General features: G+C 36.0%; 5 protein-coding genes across 6 annotated transcripts in view; 3 read left to right on the plus strand and 2 right to left on the minus strand.

Annotated features, from left to right (window-relative positions):
* The first annotated feature begins 49 nt into the window (after window positions 1-49).
* On the plus strand, window positions 50-1,429 carry LOC17875261 (F-box protein At5g67140). Its single transcript, XM_006280987.2, has 5 exons — window positions 50-333; window positions 413-559; window positions 695-830; window positions 920-1,018; window positions 1,101-1,429. The coding sequence occupies exons 1-5, from the start codon at window positions 245-247 to the stop codon at window positions 1,314-1,316; spliced, it is 687 nt and encodes a 228-aa protein (XP_006281049.1). The 5' UTR covers window positions 50-244; the 3' UTR covers window positions 1,317-1,429.
* On the minus strand, window positions 1,410-4,151 carry LOC17876455 (PI-PLC X domain-containing protein At5g67130). The gene is made up of 8 exons (XM_006280440.2): window positions 3,783-4,151; window positions 3,560-3,682; window positions 3,027-3,164; window positions 2,843-2,941; window positions 2,441-2,744; window positions 2,127-2,350; window positions 1,967-2,053; window positions 1,410-1,878 (listed from the first exon to the last, which is right to left on the minus strand). Exons 1-8 carry the CDS (start codon window positions 3,897-3,899, stop codon window positions 1,675-1,677), a joined length of 1,296 nt encoding a protein of 431 aa, XP_006280502.1. The 5' UTR covers window positions 3,900-4,151; the 3' UTR covers window positions 1,410-1,674.
* Window positions 4,152-5,647: 1,496 nt separating this feature from the next.
* Window positions 5,648-7,959, plus strand: LOC17875735 (E3 ubiquitin ligase BIG BROTHER-related). 2 transcript variants are annotated; one of them, XM_023790019.1, is made up of 5 exons: window positions 5,648-5,984; window positions 6,083-6,184; window positions 6,596-6,697; window positions 7,259-7,378; window positions 7,516-7,959. In XM_023790019.1, exons 1-5 carry the CDS (start codon window positions 5,724-5,726, stop codon window positions 7,777-7,779), a joined length of 849 nt encoding a protein of 282 aa, XP_023645787.1. In that variant the 5' UTR covers window positions 5,648-5,723; the 3' UTR covers window positions 7,780-7,959. The 2 variants fall into 2 exon arrangements, with proteins under 2 accessions (XP_023645787.1, XP_023645788.1); XM_023790020.1 differs by lacking the exon at window positions 6,596-6,697 and having other exon boundaries at window positions 5,649-5,984.
* A 706-nt stretch (window positions 7,960-8,665) lies between these two features.
* On the plus strand, window positions 8,666-9,745 carry LOC17875280 (transcription factor ALC). Its single transcript, XM_006282224.2, has 5 exons — window positions 8,666-8,887; window positions 9,011-9,082; window positions 9,194-9,259; window positions 9,341-9,406; window positions 9,498-9,745. The coding sequence occupies exons 1-5, from the start codon at window positions 8,681-8,683 to the stop codon at window positions 9,687-9,689; spliced, it is 603 nt and encodes a 200-aa protein (XP_006282286.1). The 5' UTR covers window positions 8,666-8,680; the 3' UTR covers window positions 9,690-9,745.
* A 99-nt stretch (window positions 9,746-9,844) lies between these two features.
* LOC17875048 (DNA polymerase alpha catalytic subunit) overlaps window positions 9,845-14,012 on the minus strand; it is an 8,556-nt gene continuing 4,388 nt past the window's right edge. Inside the window, exons 13-30 of the mRNA XM_006282359.2 lie at window positions 13,652-13,966; window positions 13,481-13,570; window positions 12,948-13,066; window positions 12,791-12,863; window positions 12,646-12,702; window positions 12,441-12,533; window positions 12,187-12,309; window positions 12,014-12,111; window positions 11,886-11,931; window positions 11,686-11,799; window positions 11,494-11,577; window positions 11,205-11,411; window positions 11,044-11,120; window positions 10,713-10,932; window positions 10,533-10,586; window positions 10,312-10,431; window positions 10,152-10,226; window positions 9,845-10,075 (exon numbers count right to left, since the gene is read on the minus strand). Coding sequence (XP_006282421.2) covers window positions 9,935-10,075; window positions 10,152-10,226; window positions 10,312-10,431; window positions 10,533-10,586; window positions 10,713-10,932; window positions 11,044-11,120; window positions 11,205-11,411; window positions 11,494-11,577; window positions 11,686-11,799; window positions 11,886-11,931; window positions 12,014-12,111; window positions 12,187-12,309; window positions 12,441-12,533; window positions 12,646-12,702; window positions 12,791-12,863; window positions 12,948-13,066; window positions 13,481-13,570; window positions 13,652-13,966 — 2,106 coding nt within the window. The 3' untranslated portion in view covers window positions 9,845-9,934. The remainder of the gene's footprint in view (window positions 10,076-10,151; window positions 10,227-10,311; window positions 10,432-10,532; window positions 10,587-10,712; window positions 10,933-11,043; window positions 11,121-11,204; window positions 11,412-11,493; window positions 11,578-11,685; window positions 11,800-11,885; window positions 11,932-12,013; window positions 12,112-12,186; window positions 12,310-12,440; window positions 12,534-12,645; window positions 12,703-12,790; window positions 12,864-12,947; window positions 13,067-13,480; window positions 13,571-13,651; window positions 13,967-14,012) is intronic.

A 14,012-nucleotide genomic window follows, 5' to 3' on the forward strand; every position in this document is an offset into this window, starting at 1 on the left:
TAATTAAACCATATAAATAATTAAATTAAAAACGATTCAAAAGTATGACGGAACGATGACCACATCTTCTGCAGTTAAACTGAAAATGACAACATCTTCTTCTTCTTCTTCCTCTGCAATTATGATTATGAACATCTATTGATGAAAACGAGTTTCGCATATATATTACAATCTTTTCTTGATACATAAAAGCTTCTGCAGGATTTTGATTGAAGAAGCTCTTCTCTTTACTCATATATAAGTCATGGATGAAGAAGCAGCGATCGATCGTTTGCCGTTAGACCTTCTGGCTTATATATTCTCGTTTGTTACTTCTTTCACCGTTTTGGCGCAGTATGTGTTTCATGATCGTTTCAAATTTTGATCCTTTTTCAGTTCTTGTAAGAGATTGAAGTTGTTTGTTGTCTTTTAGGGCAAGTGGGGTTTGCAAGAAATGGAGGAAAGCTGTGAATCAATCGATGGCGAGAAGAGAATCTCTGAGCTTTGCTGGTTGGAGAATGGACGACGATTCTACTTCTCGTCTCGTTCACCTTGCTTACAACCTCAAAGAACTCGACATGTAATCTCTCTCTCTCCCTCTCTGTATCTGCTTCTTCTTCTATGATCAAGTTTCCAGCTTTATCTTCAGGGAGTTTGACTTGGTCAAATACAAGCTCTGTTTTCTTCATATAGCTTCTGTTTTCAATATTTGTAGATCTAGAAGCAGATGGGGTTGTCATATTACTGATAATGGACTTCACCAGATAGCTTCTGCAAGATGTGTAGCCAATCTAAACTCTGTCTCTTTATGGGGCATGACTGCCATTACTGATTCCGGTGTTGTTCAACTGGTAATGTAAATACTTTTTTCTTTATATGTGGAACTGGAATCTTGAATATTTGTTCGTCACCTCAGAGAATCTTGAATTTTATTTGACAGATATCAAGAACTTCTTCATTGCAACACCTAAACATAGGAGGAACTTTTATAACCGATGAGTCTCTTTTCGCCATTGCAGAACGCTGCCATCATCTTAAGGTAACAAGGATCATCTATATCCATCTACTTTTCTCTCTGGAATCATTAGAATCACTTTCTGAAATCGGAATCCCTTATTCAGACAATCGGGATGTGGTGTTGCCGCCATGTGACAGAGAGAGGCCTTCTGGTTCTTGTAAACAAATGCAGAAAACTTGAATCCATCAACTTATGGGGAACTAGAGTTCCTGTGGATTGCTTCATTGCTTTACTTACTATCAGTCCTGCACTTCAGATCAAACCCATTCAACTGCTCCTCAATGCTCAGAATCCTCCACCATTGCTGCATGCTGTCTAGTGTTGTTGTTCTACATTTTACTTGCTTGTTGTGTACATAGTAATTCATGAAATTGAATCCACATATATATTCTGTTCTCCCATCAATAACATATATAAAAATTATTCAGTAAAGTTTCTATTGGAGTAGAATTGTGTCTATATATATATATATAAGTTGCATAACATTCAACAGAAGCTGAAGACACACATACATAAGATTTCTGCCTATAACTCTGCAGTCTACAATGCAAGAATAAAATCGGGCACGTTTTCTAAGGCAGCTCATGTTTCCTGAACTTAGGATCTCTCATTCGTCCTAAAGAAGTGATCAAGATTCTCTAACCTAAGAATCTCTCCAAATGGTTTAATTGGGTGTGTCATAGTAGAAAAATCAGCAATGGAAGCCATGAGAAGCAGAAGACAACAACGGTGTTTCGTGGATAGACTGCAGAAGCTAAGGATTTTGAGAACTGAACTGAACCTGAGTAGCTTCCACCTGAGTAACTTCCAGCTGTTGAATCCATGTTTGGAGTTCTTGTCTGTAGAGTAACATTTTTGCATGAACCATAAGCTGCCCCTGGCTGTAACATCAAGAACCAAAATTCGGGTAGCCGTTTTAGATGGTTTCATATCCGTAAGTAATGTTAGCGCAAGTAGACAAGCTATTACCTGGCAAGCCGCAAGAGTCTGACAGCCGCAAAGTACCGGTCCATTCATTCTATCCAGAATTTCAAAAACGCCGCCTCCATCACTTCTCTGCAATATTATGGTTTTGTTAGCAAAATCTCGCAAAAACTGTCATGTTTTAGTTTTATGATTGATTCAATACCATGTAGAAGTTAACAGCTAGAAAGTTTGGCATTCTATTCCCTCCTGACTTGAGACAAGTCCCAACCATCTCAGCAAGTGGAGCTGAGTGCTCCTTGCAAGCGTCTTTCTCAATCGGAATTGTCGGGAAGTAATTCATCAAGAAAAGCGATGAACTTTTTGAGTTTAAAGGTTGTGACTCTTTTCTGTGAGGACAAGAACCTCGCTTCACCCCGGGATCCCCAGCTTTACACAACAATAAGAAAGTTGTAAGAGAAGATTATTCTCAGAGAAAATTTAGATATCAAAGATTTAAACTTTTTGTAATATACTCACACTCATTTTCAACTATGTATCTCCATTGATAAGCTACACCTTCTTCATCTTCTTTCGCAGCAACAGAAGTGAAAACCAGGAGTCTATGATTCTCTTGCACCATATCAGTCACAGTAGGCCAATCTTCTCCCTTTTTGGGCATTTTCGAAACAGGAAACCAGTATTTGTCCAAACCAGCGTTCGCAAACAGAGTTGATAAGCCTTTAGGCCTGTGCACATAATCTTCAATTATGATAGTAACAATCTCTGTTGGGTTCTGACTCAGAAATGTCTCAACTTCCCTCAGTGTGTTAATTGCAGGTTGCTGATTCAAAAAGAAAACAAATTTCACATTAACCAATCCATTCGGGTTTCAACTTTCGATCCAAACAGTTTATTAGTTACGCTCAAGAAATATCTTACAAAAGCGGTGAAGTTAAAACATTGCCCTCGAAGGGAATGGCAAAGCCAGATATCGTTGTTGAAGTCATACATATCCAGCATTAGCCCTCTAACGCCATTCTAGAGCAAATAAAGAAAACATATTCAAGAGTTTTACCCAAGAAAGAGGAATCCAATATAAGAGTTTGGAAAATAAGGACATTACTTGCAGCTGATTAGTAATGGTATCTTCTTGATTGTAAAATGTAATCCTCTCAACACCTGGCAAAGGCGGTGCATTTGCATTGCTAAAGGCATTATGAGTCATCAACCATGTATACTTGTTAAAAGGCAATCCATTTATCTACAACAGAAAACACAGATTTCATCACCACAAAGTTTGAACAAATCTTCAGCAAGCAAAACCCATCTTTAAGTTCAAAACTTTTGATACAACCAAATGATCTACACCTTTTGCTACAACTAATGAAATCTTCAGCAAAATCCATCATCAAAGTTCAAAACTTTTGATACAACCAAATGAATTCTTCAGTAAAACCCATCTTCAAAGTTCAAAACTTTTGATATAACCACATGATCTACACTATTTTGATAGAACCAAATAATATTTTTAGCAAAACCCATCTTCAAAGTTTAAAACTTGTGATACAACCAATTGATCTACACTATCTATGAAATACACATTTTCAGACTGGAAAATCAAAACCCAATTAAATGAAAAAAAAAACTAAATCTTACAATGGAAGTTGGACTTGTGGCTTGGCCTCTTGTGCAGACGGGTTTACTTCTCCCAACGGCAGGACAGTCTCCACAATATAAACCTGGGACACAATCAGTGGCTGAGGAACATGAATCCAGCATCTGAGAAGGACACACAGAAAAAAATGCCAAATCCCTAAAGATTTAGACCCCAATTTGATAGCCATAAACAGAGGAATAATAAGCAAAGAGAATCAAGAACCTGGCAATTTCCATTAGAGCAAGCTGAGGAAAAAGAGAAGAAGAAGGAGAAGGGAAAAAGATGTAGGAGAAGCGACACTGTTACGGCTCTGCATAAGCCATTGATGCACGCCGACATCGCTCCTTAGCTTATGCAGAGAGAAAGAGACAAACAGAGAGAAATCTGAGTGATGTTCGATCTACTGTAGTTGCTTGAGGAGGTTTTTCTAAGACAAGACAAAAGAGATGTTTAGGTACTAAAACCCGGGCATCATTGATATGTTAATCCTTGAAGAGAGGAACAAAAGAAACAGATTAAGCATCTTTTTTGTTTTTCTTTTCTTAGACAAAGGTTGAATCTTTTTCCCACCTCTCCCAAAAGAGAAAATGAAGAAACGATTAGTAAAGAAGGTAACCCACTTGATAAGTAAGATTTAAGAAGATAGCTCAATTTAGAGCGACAATTACCTTTTTAAAACATTATAATAAACAACAGTAATACAGTTTCTAGTGACTGTTTTGTCAATACCTACTTGAAATTTGTGGAAACAGTGTTTCTGCGGAAGAGTCTGTCAAAAATTAGCAATGATGATATTATTATATGTTGTTAATAGTGATATATAATTGATCTTTCTACAAATGATATAGAGATGTTGATAATAATTAATAAATTATATACAATTGCATAAATTAAAATTTGTATTCTTCAATTCACCTAACCAATATAATTGATATCTTTTTCTAATATGGCTAAACGTTACGGTGGTCACATGCGTGGGGACACTCTTGTCTTGTTGCTTGTCTCTTTCTTTGCTTCTTTCAAGGGAAAAAAAATGTCATTATTTTCATATGATCACACAAAAGTTACTTCAACATCTCACCAATTTCTCTATATGGAATAACCTTTATAATGTCTAGATGAAACGAGGCGACAAAAAAAAAAAAAAAGATGAAACTTTTATCTACATTATCACCATGCCTAATTTGTCATACAGAGACATATACGAATCGACGACACTAGTGAGCTCTTTACATATCCAATCTAAAATAATACGTGATTTTGAGAGAAACCAATATTACAATTTACAAATCACTTCCAGTTATATAAATCAAGTTTTTATAGTTACTCTTGTGATGTGTTTTTAAGAGACGTCTAAAATGGGCAGAAGTCTAATTATCCTCTAGCGTCAGGCCCATTTACGTATTTAATTGGAACTCGCTTCTGTTAATTGGACCCAAATGATCTCTTTAAAGCCCAGAAGACTCAAGTAACGGTATCATCTAACTACCGGGAAAAACCAACTTTGCGTTTCTCGCTCCGGTTTATAAAAAAAAAAAAAAAGGAAGCGTTACTTCAAATGATGTTGGAAAGCAGAAATTTACAAAAAGACAGAAATTAATACATTTATTAGTTTTTGGCATTATAAATGATAGTTTCCATTGAGAGTAAATGCAATTTATAAAATAAAGACAATTTTAATTATAAAAAGTTAACTATTAATAAAGCAGGTTTTAAAACAAATCTCCTTAGTCTAGCAAAGTTCCAATTTGATTAGCTGTCAAAGTAGTATTTTCCTAGCATCTGTGGACTCAAATCTACCCAAAAATGGTAAATCGTTTGTCTTTTCCCCCTTTAAGTAGATTTGTTAAAAACCATTTTTATCCTTAAAGTAGCTAAAATCATTTAATCCATGGGCATGCATGTGTGTATATGAAACTTGTAACTTAATTTGGCATTGTATTTTTTTTCCTTTTAACAGAGGAGACACACAAGATATTGTTTTGTGGTGATAAACGTCTTTTTTTCTTGTATTAGTTTATCAAATTAAGACTAATCCTGACCACTCAAGAAATTTGCATTTCAAGACAAGAGTTAAACCTAGTGTTACTTGTCATTATAAATACTGTACAAGTTGATTAGCACCTCCTTGTCACATCAGGTAGAGTAAATTTCTCCAAAAGTATGGATCAAGAGGGAGACGACAACAACAACAACTCTCGGATCCCGGACGAGGGGGAGGAGGAGGTTGCTGATAGCTCTTTTAGCTACCAAAGGCTTTTGCTTGACGACGACTGGGAACTTTGGGACACTTACCCAACTGCTGACGCTAATGCCATCCCACCAACAACTGAGTCTGATTCACCTGACACTAACCCAACTGCTGACGCTTATGCCATCTCACCAACAACTGAGCCTGATTTACGTCTAGTGGCACTTACTCGGGTAATTATCTTTTTTTTTTTCTTTTTTTTTTTTTGAGAGAGAGAGAGATAGAGAGAAATAAAGCTTTTGGATATAATAGACTTGTGGAAATTGTATAGGTAGAATTGATCGAGGACTGGTTCAACTTATCGAACCGTGAGCAATCTCAAACAGCATCATCACTTAGCCAAGATGTATCCTCTCATGAACTCATCATCGAGGTATTTATTTATATATATATATATATATATATATATGCATTAAAATATATTTAGAGCTTATGAAACAATATTATCAGAACTAGGATGATAAACTATTTACCCAAAACTTGAAAGAAAGAAATAAAAATGATTTGTTTTCATATTTTGATATTTCGTAAATTCTACGTTATCATTTGGCGCGTCTTTATGTTTAGTTTTAAATTTATGTGTTTGCGAGGGAAATTTTGAATATTGCCACTATGATTAATACTGAATCTATGCATCTTTTTAGAAGAAGTAGTGAATATTTTTGGTTTTTTGAGTAAAAGAATTATTAGAGTTTGTATAAAGAAAAAATTACTAATGTATTTTTTTTTTTTGAGAAAGAGAAATAAAGCTTTTGGGTATAATAGAGTTGTGAAAATTGTCTAGGTAGAATCGAACAACGAGTGGATCAGTGTGCACTATGAAACAACATCATCGGCAGACGAATATGTAGATTTTTTTTCTCACGAGAACATCATCCCATACGAGGTATTGTATATATATCTTAGCATTAAAATACATTTAGAGCTTATGAAACAATATTCACAAAACTAGGATGGAAAACTATTTACACAAAATTCAAAAAAAAAAAGATAAAATTATTTGTTTTATATATAGATATTCTGTGATATCTACGTTATTATTTAGTGCGTCTTTTTGTTTGGTATTTGATTTTTGTGTTTGCGCAGCAAATTTTGAATACTGCTACTATGATTAATATTGAATCTATGGATTTTTTTTTTGTTAAATGAAGTGGTGAGTTACTAGCTTAGTAGTAACTTAGCTATAAACTTGTATCTTAGAACTTTACAGTTTTTTGGGAGATAACATTAATTTTAAATGCTTTTAGTGTTGGTAATTTAGTCAGTTGTATTTGTATTTTCCAAAGAATAACTTTCTTTGATAAGGTTATATGTTCCATTTTGGTTTCTTGAGTAAAAGAATTGTTAAAGTGTATACCTAAAAATTTACTAATGTTTTTTTTTTTATCTTTTTGGATAAAGAGAAAGAAAGCTTTTTTAATATAATAGACTTGTGGAAATTGTATAGGTAGAAGTGATCGAGGATTGGTTCCGCCCATGGAACAGTGAGGCGCAATCCGAAACAGCTTCATCATCAGACGAATATGTATTCGTTGTACCCTCTCATGAAGACGTCATCGCGTACGAGGTATTGCATATCTATCTTAGCATTAAAATATATTTAGAGCTTATGAAAACAATATTCGTGGAATTAGGATGGGAAAATATTTACACAACACTTTAGAAAAAAAATTGAAATGTTATATTTTTTAAAAAATTTCCTAGGCACAAATTTTCAATCGCCCACAAAATGTAAGAGAAGGTGTCAACGCTGGGCTAACCGTTGAAGTCACTGATGAGAACGTAAGAAGAAGGATGTATGAAAACAGCAGTGATGAATCGGAGATATGTGTGATCTGTCAGGACAAGTTGAAGCAAGGTGAAGAAGCTTCGAAACTGGATTGTGGGCATGACTATCACTTCGGATGCATCAGGGACTGGCTAATGGTCAGGAACAAGTGTCCTCTTTGCAACCAGCCAGTTGTTTAATTGTTTTATTAGGGTAGAAACATGTCAAGCTTGACTTGATTTCTTATTTCTGACTGCCCATTGCTTTGCTTTTTTAATTTTCCCTTGGGATGCTTTATGTAGTTTTCCCCTTCGGACCCTCTTTCATTTTCTTTTTTATGTTAAACATAATCTTCCGAAATGCATGCAGTTTTAAGTTTATTATCGCCCAAGACGGACGTTTCTTACCTGTGGACGACACTGGACAACAAAAACAAAAAGAAAAAAAAAAGATTTAAGTTTTTTTTTTTTTTCTGTAATAATTTGTCAAAAATGGTGAAACTGGTGCAAGACCTTACTTTTCAAGTAATTGTCCTTTTTCATGTTTAGTCGTAATAATAATTAAATAGTATACTTTATGACTATCAATGCTCTATCTTATCAATACACTTGTTCAACCGTTTCATTTACTAAAATGGTTAAATATCTTTATCTATATTTTACTTATCACATTGAAAGAAAACCAAAAAGAAAATAATTTTTTTTTTACTTTTTTCTACTTTTTTTTTTCCTTTTTTTACATTTATTTTTCCTTTTTTTTTTTTACTTTTAGTCCATAATAATGTTTTAAAAATAATAACATTTTACTTTTTTTTTTTCCTTGTTTAAATTGGGTAAAAAATCTAGTCAGTTCATAGTTTGATTTTAACTATATAGTTGTGTGAAGTAAATACAAAATTACAAAGGGAACTATTCACAACATAAGTGATGTGAGTGAGACACCAGATTATGTCTATAGGGATTCGGCACGCCACTCACTCTTTAAAGCCCTCACGCGCTTCTCCTATGGGCGTGTTCTCACGCACCTACCTCCCCGCCTATAATAAACCTTTTACTACGAAAAGCCACACAGTGTAGTAAACAGAGAGAGAGAGAGAGAGTTATGGGTGATTCTGACGTTGGTGATCGTCTTGCTCCTGCATCTTCTTCCGACGAACTCTCGAGCTTTCTCCGACAGATTCTTTCCCGTGCTCCGACAGCTCATCCTTCTTCACCACCCAAGACAAGTGTTTCCTCCGGTGAGACCTTCCCTTCCGTCGGTAATGGAGTCGCTGAAACTAGCCAAGACAAATACGCTTTCGAAAACAAGGTTAACTTGCTTTTTTTAGTTGCCAAGAAACTTCAATGGCTTTGGTTGAGAAAGAAAACAAAACCAAAATTTGTGTTTCTTTTTTTTTTTCTTTTGTATGTAATGTAATGGGTAACACTGAAGAGAAATGGAGGCAGACAGAAAAATTCGTTGAAGAGAAACATGGATGCACACTTCCACAACTTGTCTGAAAAGGTTTCTTCTTTTTATCCTTTCAAGATTCCTATTTTGAAATGAAAGAAAACAAACAGCCTAACTAATTGAGAGATTTTAATAACTAGATGTTGTTTTTTTTTTTTTTTGCAGAAGAGGAGGAGCAAGATCAACGAGAAAATGAAAGCTTTGCAGAAACTCATACCCAATTCCAACAAGGTATGAAAGATGTTCGAATCAGAGATGTGAGAAACAGTGTTGTGTTTTGATTTTATTTTTTTCTTCTTCTTTTGTTTGTAGACTGATAAAGCCTCTATGCTTGATGAAGCTATTGAATATCTGAAGCAGCTTCAACTTCAAGTGCAGGTTCTCTAATTACTTGCTTAGATCATATACTATCAATGTCTGATTTGCAAAAGCCATCATCTGAACATAACTTAATACCTGCTTAATGCAGACTTTAGCCGTTATGAATGGTTTAGGCCTAAACCCAATTCGGTTACCACCGGTTCTACCTCCAACACAGACATTGATCAATGAGACCTTAGAGCAAGACCTGAACCTGGAGACTCTTCTTGCTGCTCCTCACTCCCTAGAAATACCTCAAGCAAGCCAAGAAATGTGCTTTTCCGCAGCCACTCTGTTTTGAAGATAACATTCAGAGACAGTGATGATGATCCGGCGTCAAACTGGTCAGACTTCCTCTAGTTTGTGCCAGACGCAGGAGTCCAAATGTTTTTTAGTTATAGTATTTGCCAGTTTTCAATGTTCAGTTATAGTAATGCTAATAATGGGCTTTAGGAATGAACAAAACTGAGTAGTTTGATTATAATGATGTCTGAAGAAGATTATATAAAAGATTAATTTAGTTACATGAGATGAGTATTACAACTATCAAATTGTTATGTCTGTGAGTTGCAGCCATCCATAATCACACCGGTCTCTAATACTTCTAGTGATGGCTGCTGCAGATTCAACCGCAGGTCTTATCTTAGTCATTGCTTTCTCTACTTGAATCCTCATGCCAACATCCATCTGTTATTTCAAATGGCAGCCATAACTTTAGGGATATAGACAAGAAAAATTGATGAGAAAGTTGTAAAGTAGAAACCTTTTCTAGAGAATGTTGTGTGTCTAAGATGTGGCAGAAGTACGACAGTTGCTTGTACAAGTCTGCTTCAGTGTACTGTAATAAGACAAGGCTCAAAGTCAAGAGTTAGTCTGTGAAGCAATAGAGAGATAGGAGTTATAAGGCTGATGAGAGCGTATACCTTTCTTAAGAGGGTTCCGTTACAGTTAGGATAGTTTGGGCAAACTGTCCCCCGTTCACGTTCACCAAGCAAGCGGAAGTTGGGGGAGCGGGTCGTGTGCTTGCAAGACTCATCATCACACTGTTGAAGGCATAATGTACAAGAAAACGTCATCAGCATAACTTAATAAAAATTAATGTTCAGAATTACGGGAAAAAACGACGACAGAAGCTTTTACATACCACCATTATGCCTTTGTAATACATTGACACAAATCCATCAATCTGTCTTTTCACCTGAAAGGCATGAGAATGATTTAATAACTAAAGCATCTGTCCTGCAGGCCAAATCCTAACAATAGAAGTTTTTTATATTCTGAGAAAAGTAACATATTAGTATCCTTTTCAACAAAGTTTGACTACCTGGTTAGCTATCATAGCAGGGGATATTCTTCCATTGCTATCTTCCTGCTGACATTTCGGGCAATGCAGTTTAAGCCAGAATGAGGAATCAGATTTCTCTGTTTCAGGTGTCACAGGTCTCTTACTAATCGACGCACAAACAGAACTAGTAATAGATGGACAGTTGAAAGCAGTAGAGCAGCTGGGGCATGTTAAGGCTAACGGCTCACAGCTTTTATATCTGCATTTTTTACATGTAAATTACGTTGTTGGGGATCTGAGTTCTAGGAATATTGCAAATTCGTGGAGAAAATATATGATAACAGATTACAAATGGTAAAGATATCTCTACCTTTCTTCATCGCTTGTAGCAAATAAGAGGGAGTTAGAAGGATCACTGCTCGCAGCATCGTTTGATTTACTTCGGTACTAGAAGAAAACATTATTTCCAATCAGTTATCATGAAATCACTGAATATGAATCGATAGTATGCTTGAATGAAAACTGTTTTACCTTTGATGGGTCAAGTCCTAAACATTCGGCTAGACGCTCAGGACTTGTTCCTTGAATCTCTGCGCATAGACGAGACACCACCGGATGAATCTGTTGTGCCAAGTAGTAATCTATGTCAACCAACCATCTGCTGCCGTCTGATTTCACCTCATCAGGATGCCTAGCACGCTCGGCAATCCCTGCTGAACTGGCAGAGCTAGCATTACCCTGCACCGAGGAAGCATAAAAGACTTAGTAGGAAACCTATAGGGTATCTGATAATAAGTAGCTGGTCTTCTGAATTGGAAACCTGTTCATAGCAGATTATATATGGTACAGTATCCTTAGCATTGAAACCTTCTTTATAACCACGTTGCCTCATTCTGAGTGCAACCTGTGAAGAATAATTTGCCCACACAAATCAGAAAGTTAAATTCTGTGAATACATGGAAAGCATATATTCAGGGACAAATAAAGTGAATAATAACTCTCTCATACTTACTTGAACGTGTGGTTGGCTTTTGGAATCTGGATAAGCTGAAGGCGGTTTAGTCAATGTCTTGGTGATGACATACTTCTCAAGCGCAACTTGCCCATTTCTCATTTCCTCTTTTATCTGTTCCATGGACAAAGCAACACGTGTTGGATGATAATGAAGATCAAACAAATTAAGGAAGAATAATAAATGATAACAGAGATTACCTTCATTAGTTCGTTATGAATTTCTTCAACAACATCCTCACACGACCTGCGAAAAAAGAAGAGGCTTGTTGTGCTTGCATGAGAAAGTAAAACCAATGTTCTTTAGTCAGGGATGTTTCGAAACATACCCTCCATACAAGATTTTACTCAGGCATAAATCTCCTATTTCCTTAGAGAGTAAGCTCCAATCTCGACGAACCATATCCACACCTTTTCTTTCAATGTCCTGCATTGAGAATGCATCTAGTACCCACAAATTTCTAGAAGAAGGGTTTGCAAAAATGTTTATAAAAAAGATTACCTCGCAAGGTTTCCCATCCTTAAACTGCAACTTGACAGCAGCATACTTCTTTTTTCGAAGAAGAAGCATCCTCTTGTATATACCATCACAGTCAATTTTTAGACATCTATACTTCTTATTGACCTAAATAATTGAGAGGAGAATGCCCAAAATCAAATGTCTGGGTTTATACTGTTGTAATAATCTATAAATTGCTCAGAGAAGCCCTTTCAACAAAGACAGCTATATAGAGACAAATCTATTATCTAACTTACCTCCTGGATGACTTTTGATTTAATGGCTTTCACCTCTTCAATATCATCAAGTCCGCTGTGAATCATGATTGAATCTGTATCACCGTAGATAACCTACGTAAAAGCAAAATGTTTAATTTTTTAGATTTGATAGAGCAGAGATGGTGAAACACTTTACTAATGTCTCTTCTGAAATGCATTTCCTGAGACTAAATATAGGAGAGACCTCTAGATTTAAATGGTTCTGGACAAGATCGACAGTTCTTTGCAGGATCTCCCTCCCCTGCAATGTTAAGGGAATTGGCATGACAATCCGAAGAATAGAGGGAAAAAAAAACATGTCACTCCAAAACACAGAAAGTATCACTTACCTGTAATGTTATGAGCTCTGCTAAAGGCTTAGCATAGAATCTTGAATTAGAAAACCCCAGACATCCATACATACTGTGTTTAGGATGAATAAACATAAACATCAAAATGCAGTGATTGGCAATTATTGCAGACACAAGCAAAACCATGAATGCAAACCTGTTGGCTGTGAGCTTTAATGCCTGCTGCCGAATGTCAAGCTCCCAGTACTTGAGACCGGTTTCCTTCTTCATCTTTAATTTGACGCTTTTCCTTATACTGACCAAATGTTCCATCAACTAAAACAAAGACAGATAGTAGGATTCATGATCTAATCTCTATTAGACTGGGCATATCAGAACAAGGAGAGAAACTCAAAGTCGTGGCAAAGAAAAATGCATATACAACTAATTTAGACGATGATATCAAGATTAGTTTTACTTGAACTACAGAAAGCAGCAGCCACTAATACAAATACTGAACAGCTAGGTCGCATTGTTCTGAGGATTTTTGCATATCCCTTGAGAGATTAGGAAAAGATATTTGGCAAAATATTACTTTTGATTGTTGGATTTATCTTTCTTTCAATTAATTCTGATTGGGTTGGGGAAATTATAGATTTGATGTTGGAAGACCTAACAGATCGAGAACTACTGTATTATGGAATCGATGATGGTCACAGTTAAATGCTACTCGGGTCATGATGAATGTACCTTTGGAAGAATTCCAGGTGTCTGACTTGAAGGTAAACGAGGAACTCCGTCTTCTGATCGTGGTATAGTCGTAAAACAGATATTGTATTCCTGAATATACCATGAATGCTATCTATTAAGCAGGCGGAAACGGCCACCTAAGGCTTGAGAAATAGAGAACAATCTGCTAACCTGTATAATTGACGGGTAAAGACTATTGAAATCCAGAAGCAACACATATTTGTCATATAAGCCTCTCTTTGGTTCCAAGACCAGTCCACCAGCATAGGCTGGACCTTTTTTGGTTTTGCTGCCCTTAGACGGATCATTCTCCAAAGCCAGGTCAGCATCCAATTCATCTACATTTCGGTCCTCTGGACCATAATTCATTCTTCTTTTCGATGACTTCATTTCCTTCATACGTTGTGAGATTTTGTCTGGAAGAATGTACTTTTTCGAGTGGAATGTATGTAGTAAGTAGTATTCAATTCTCTGCGCCCTGGCTCCCTGGTCATGAACAAAAAAAAATGTGTGAGTCAGCAGCACATAGCTT

This window comes from Capsella rubella, unplaced genomic scaffold (genome assembly GCF_000375325.1).
Source record: "Capsella rubella cultivar Monte Gargano unplaced genomic scaffold, Caprub1_0 scaffold_8, whole genome shotgun sequence".
NCBI lineage: Eukaryota > Viridiplantae > Streptophyta > Magnoliopsida > Brassicales > Brassicaceae > Capsella > Capsella rubella.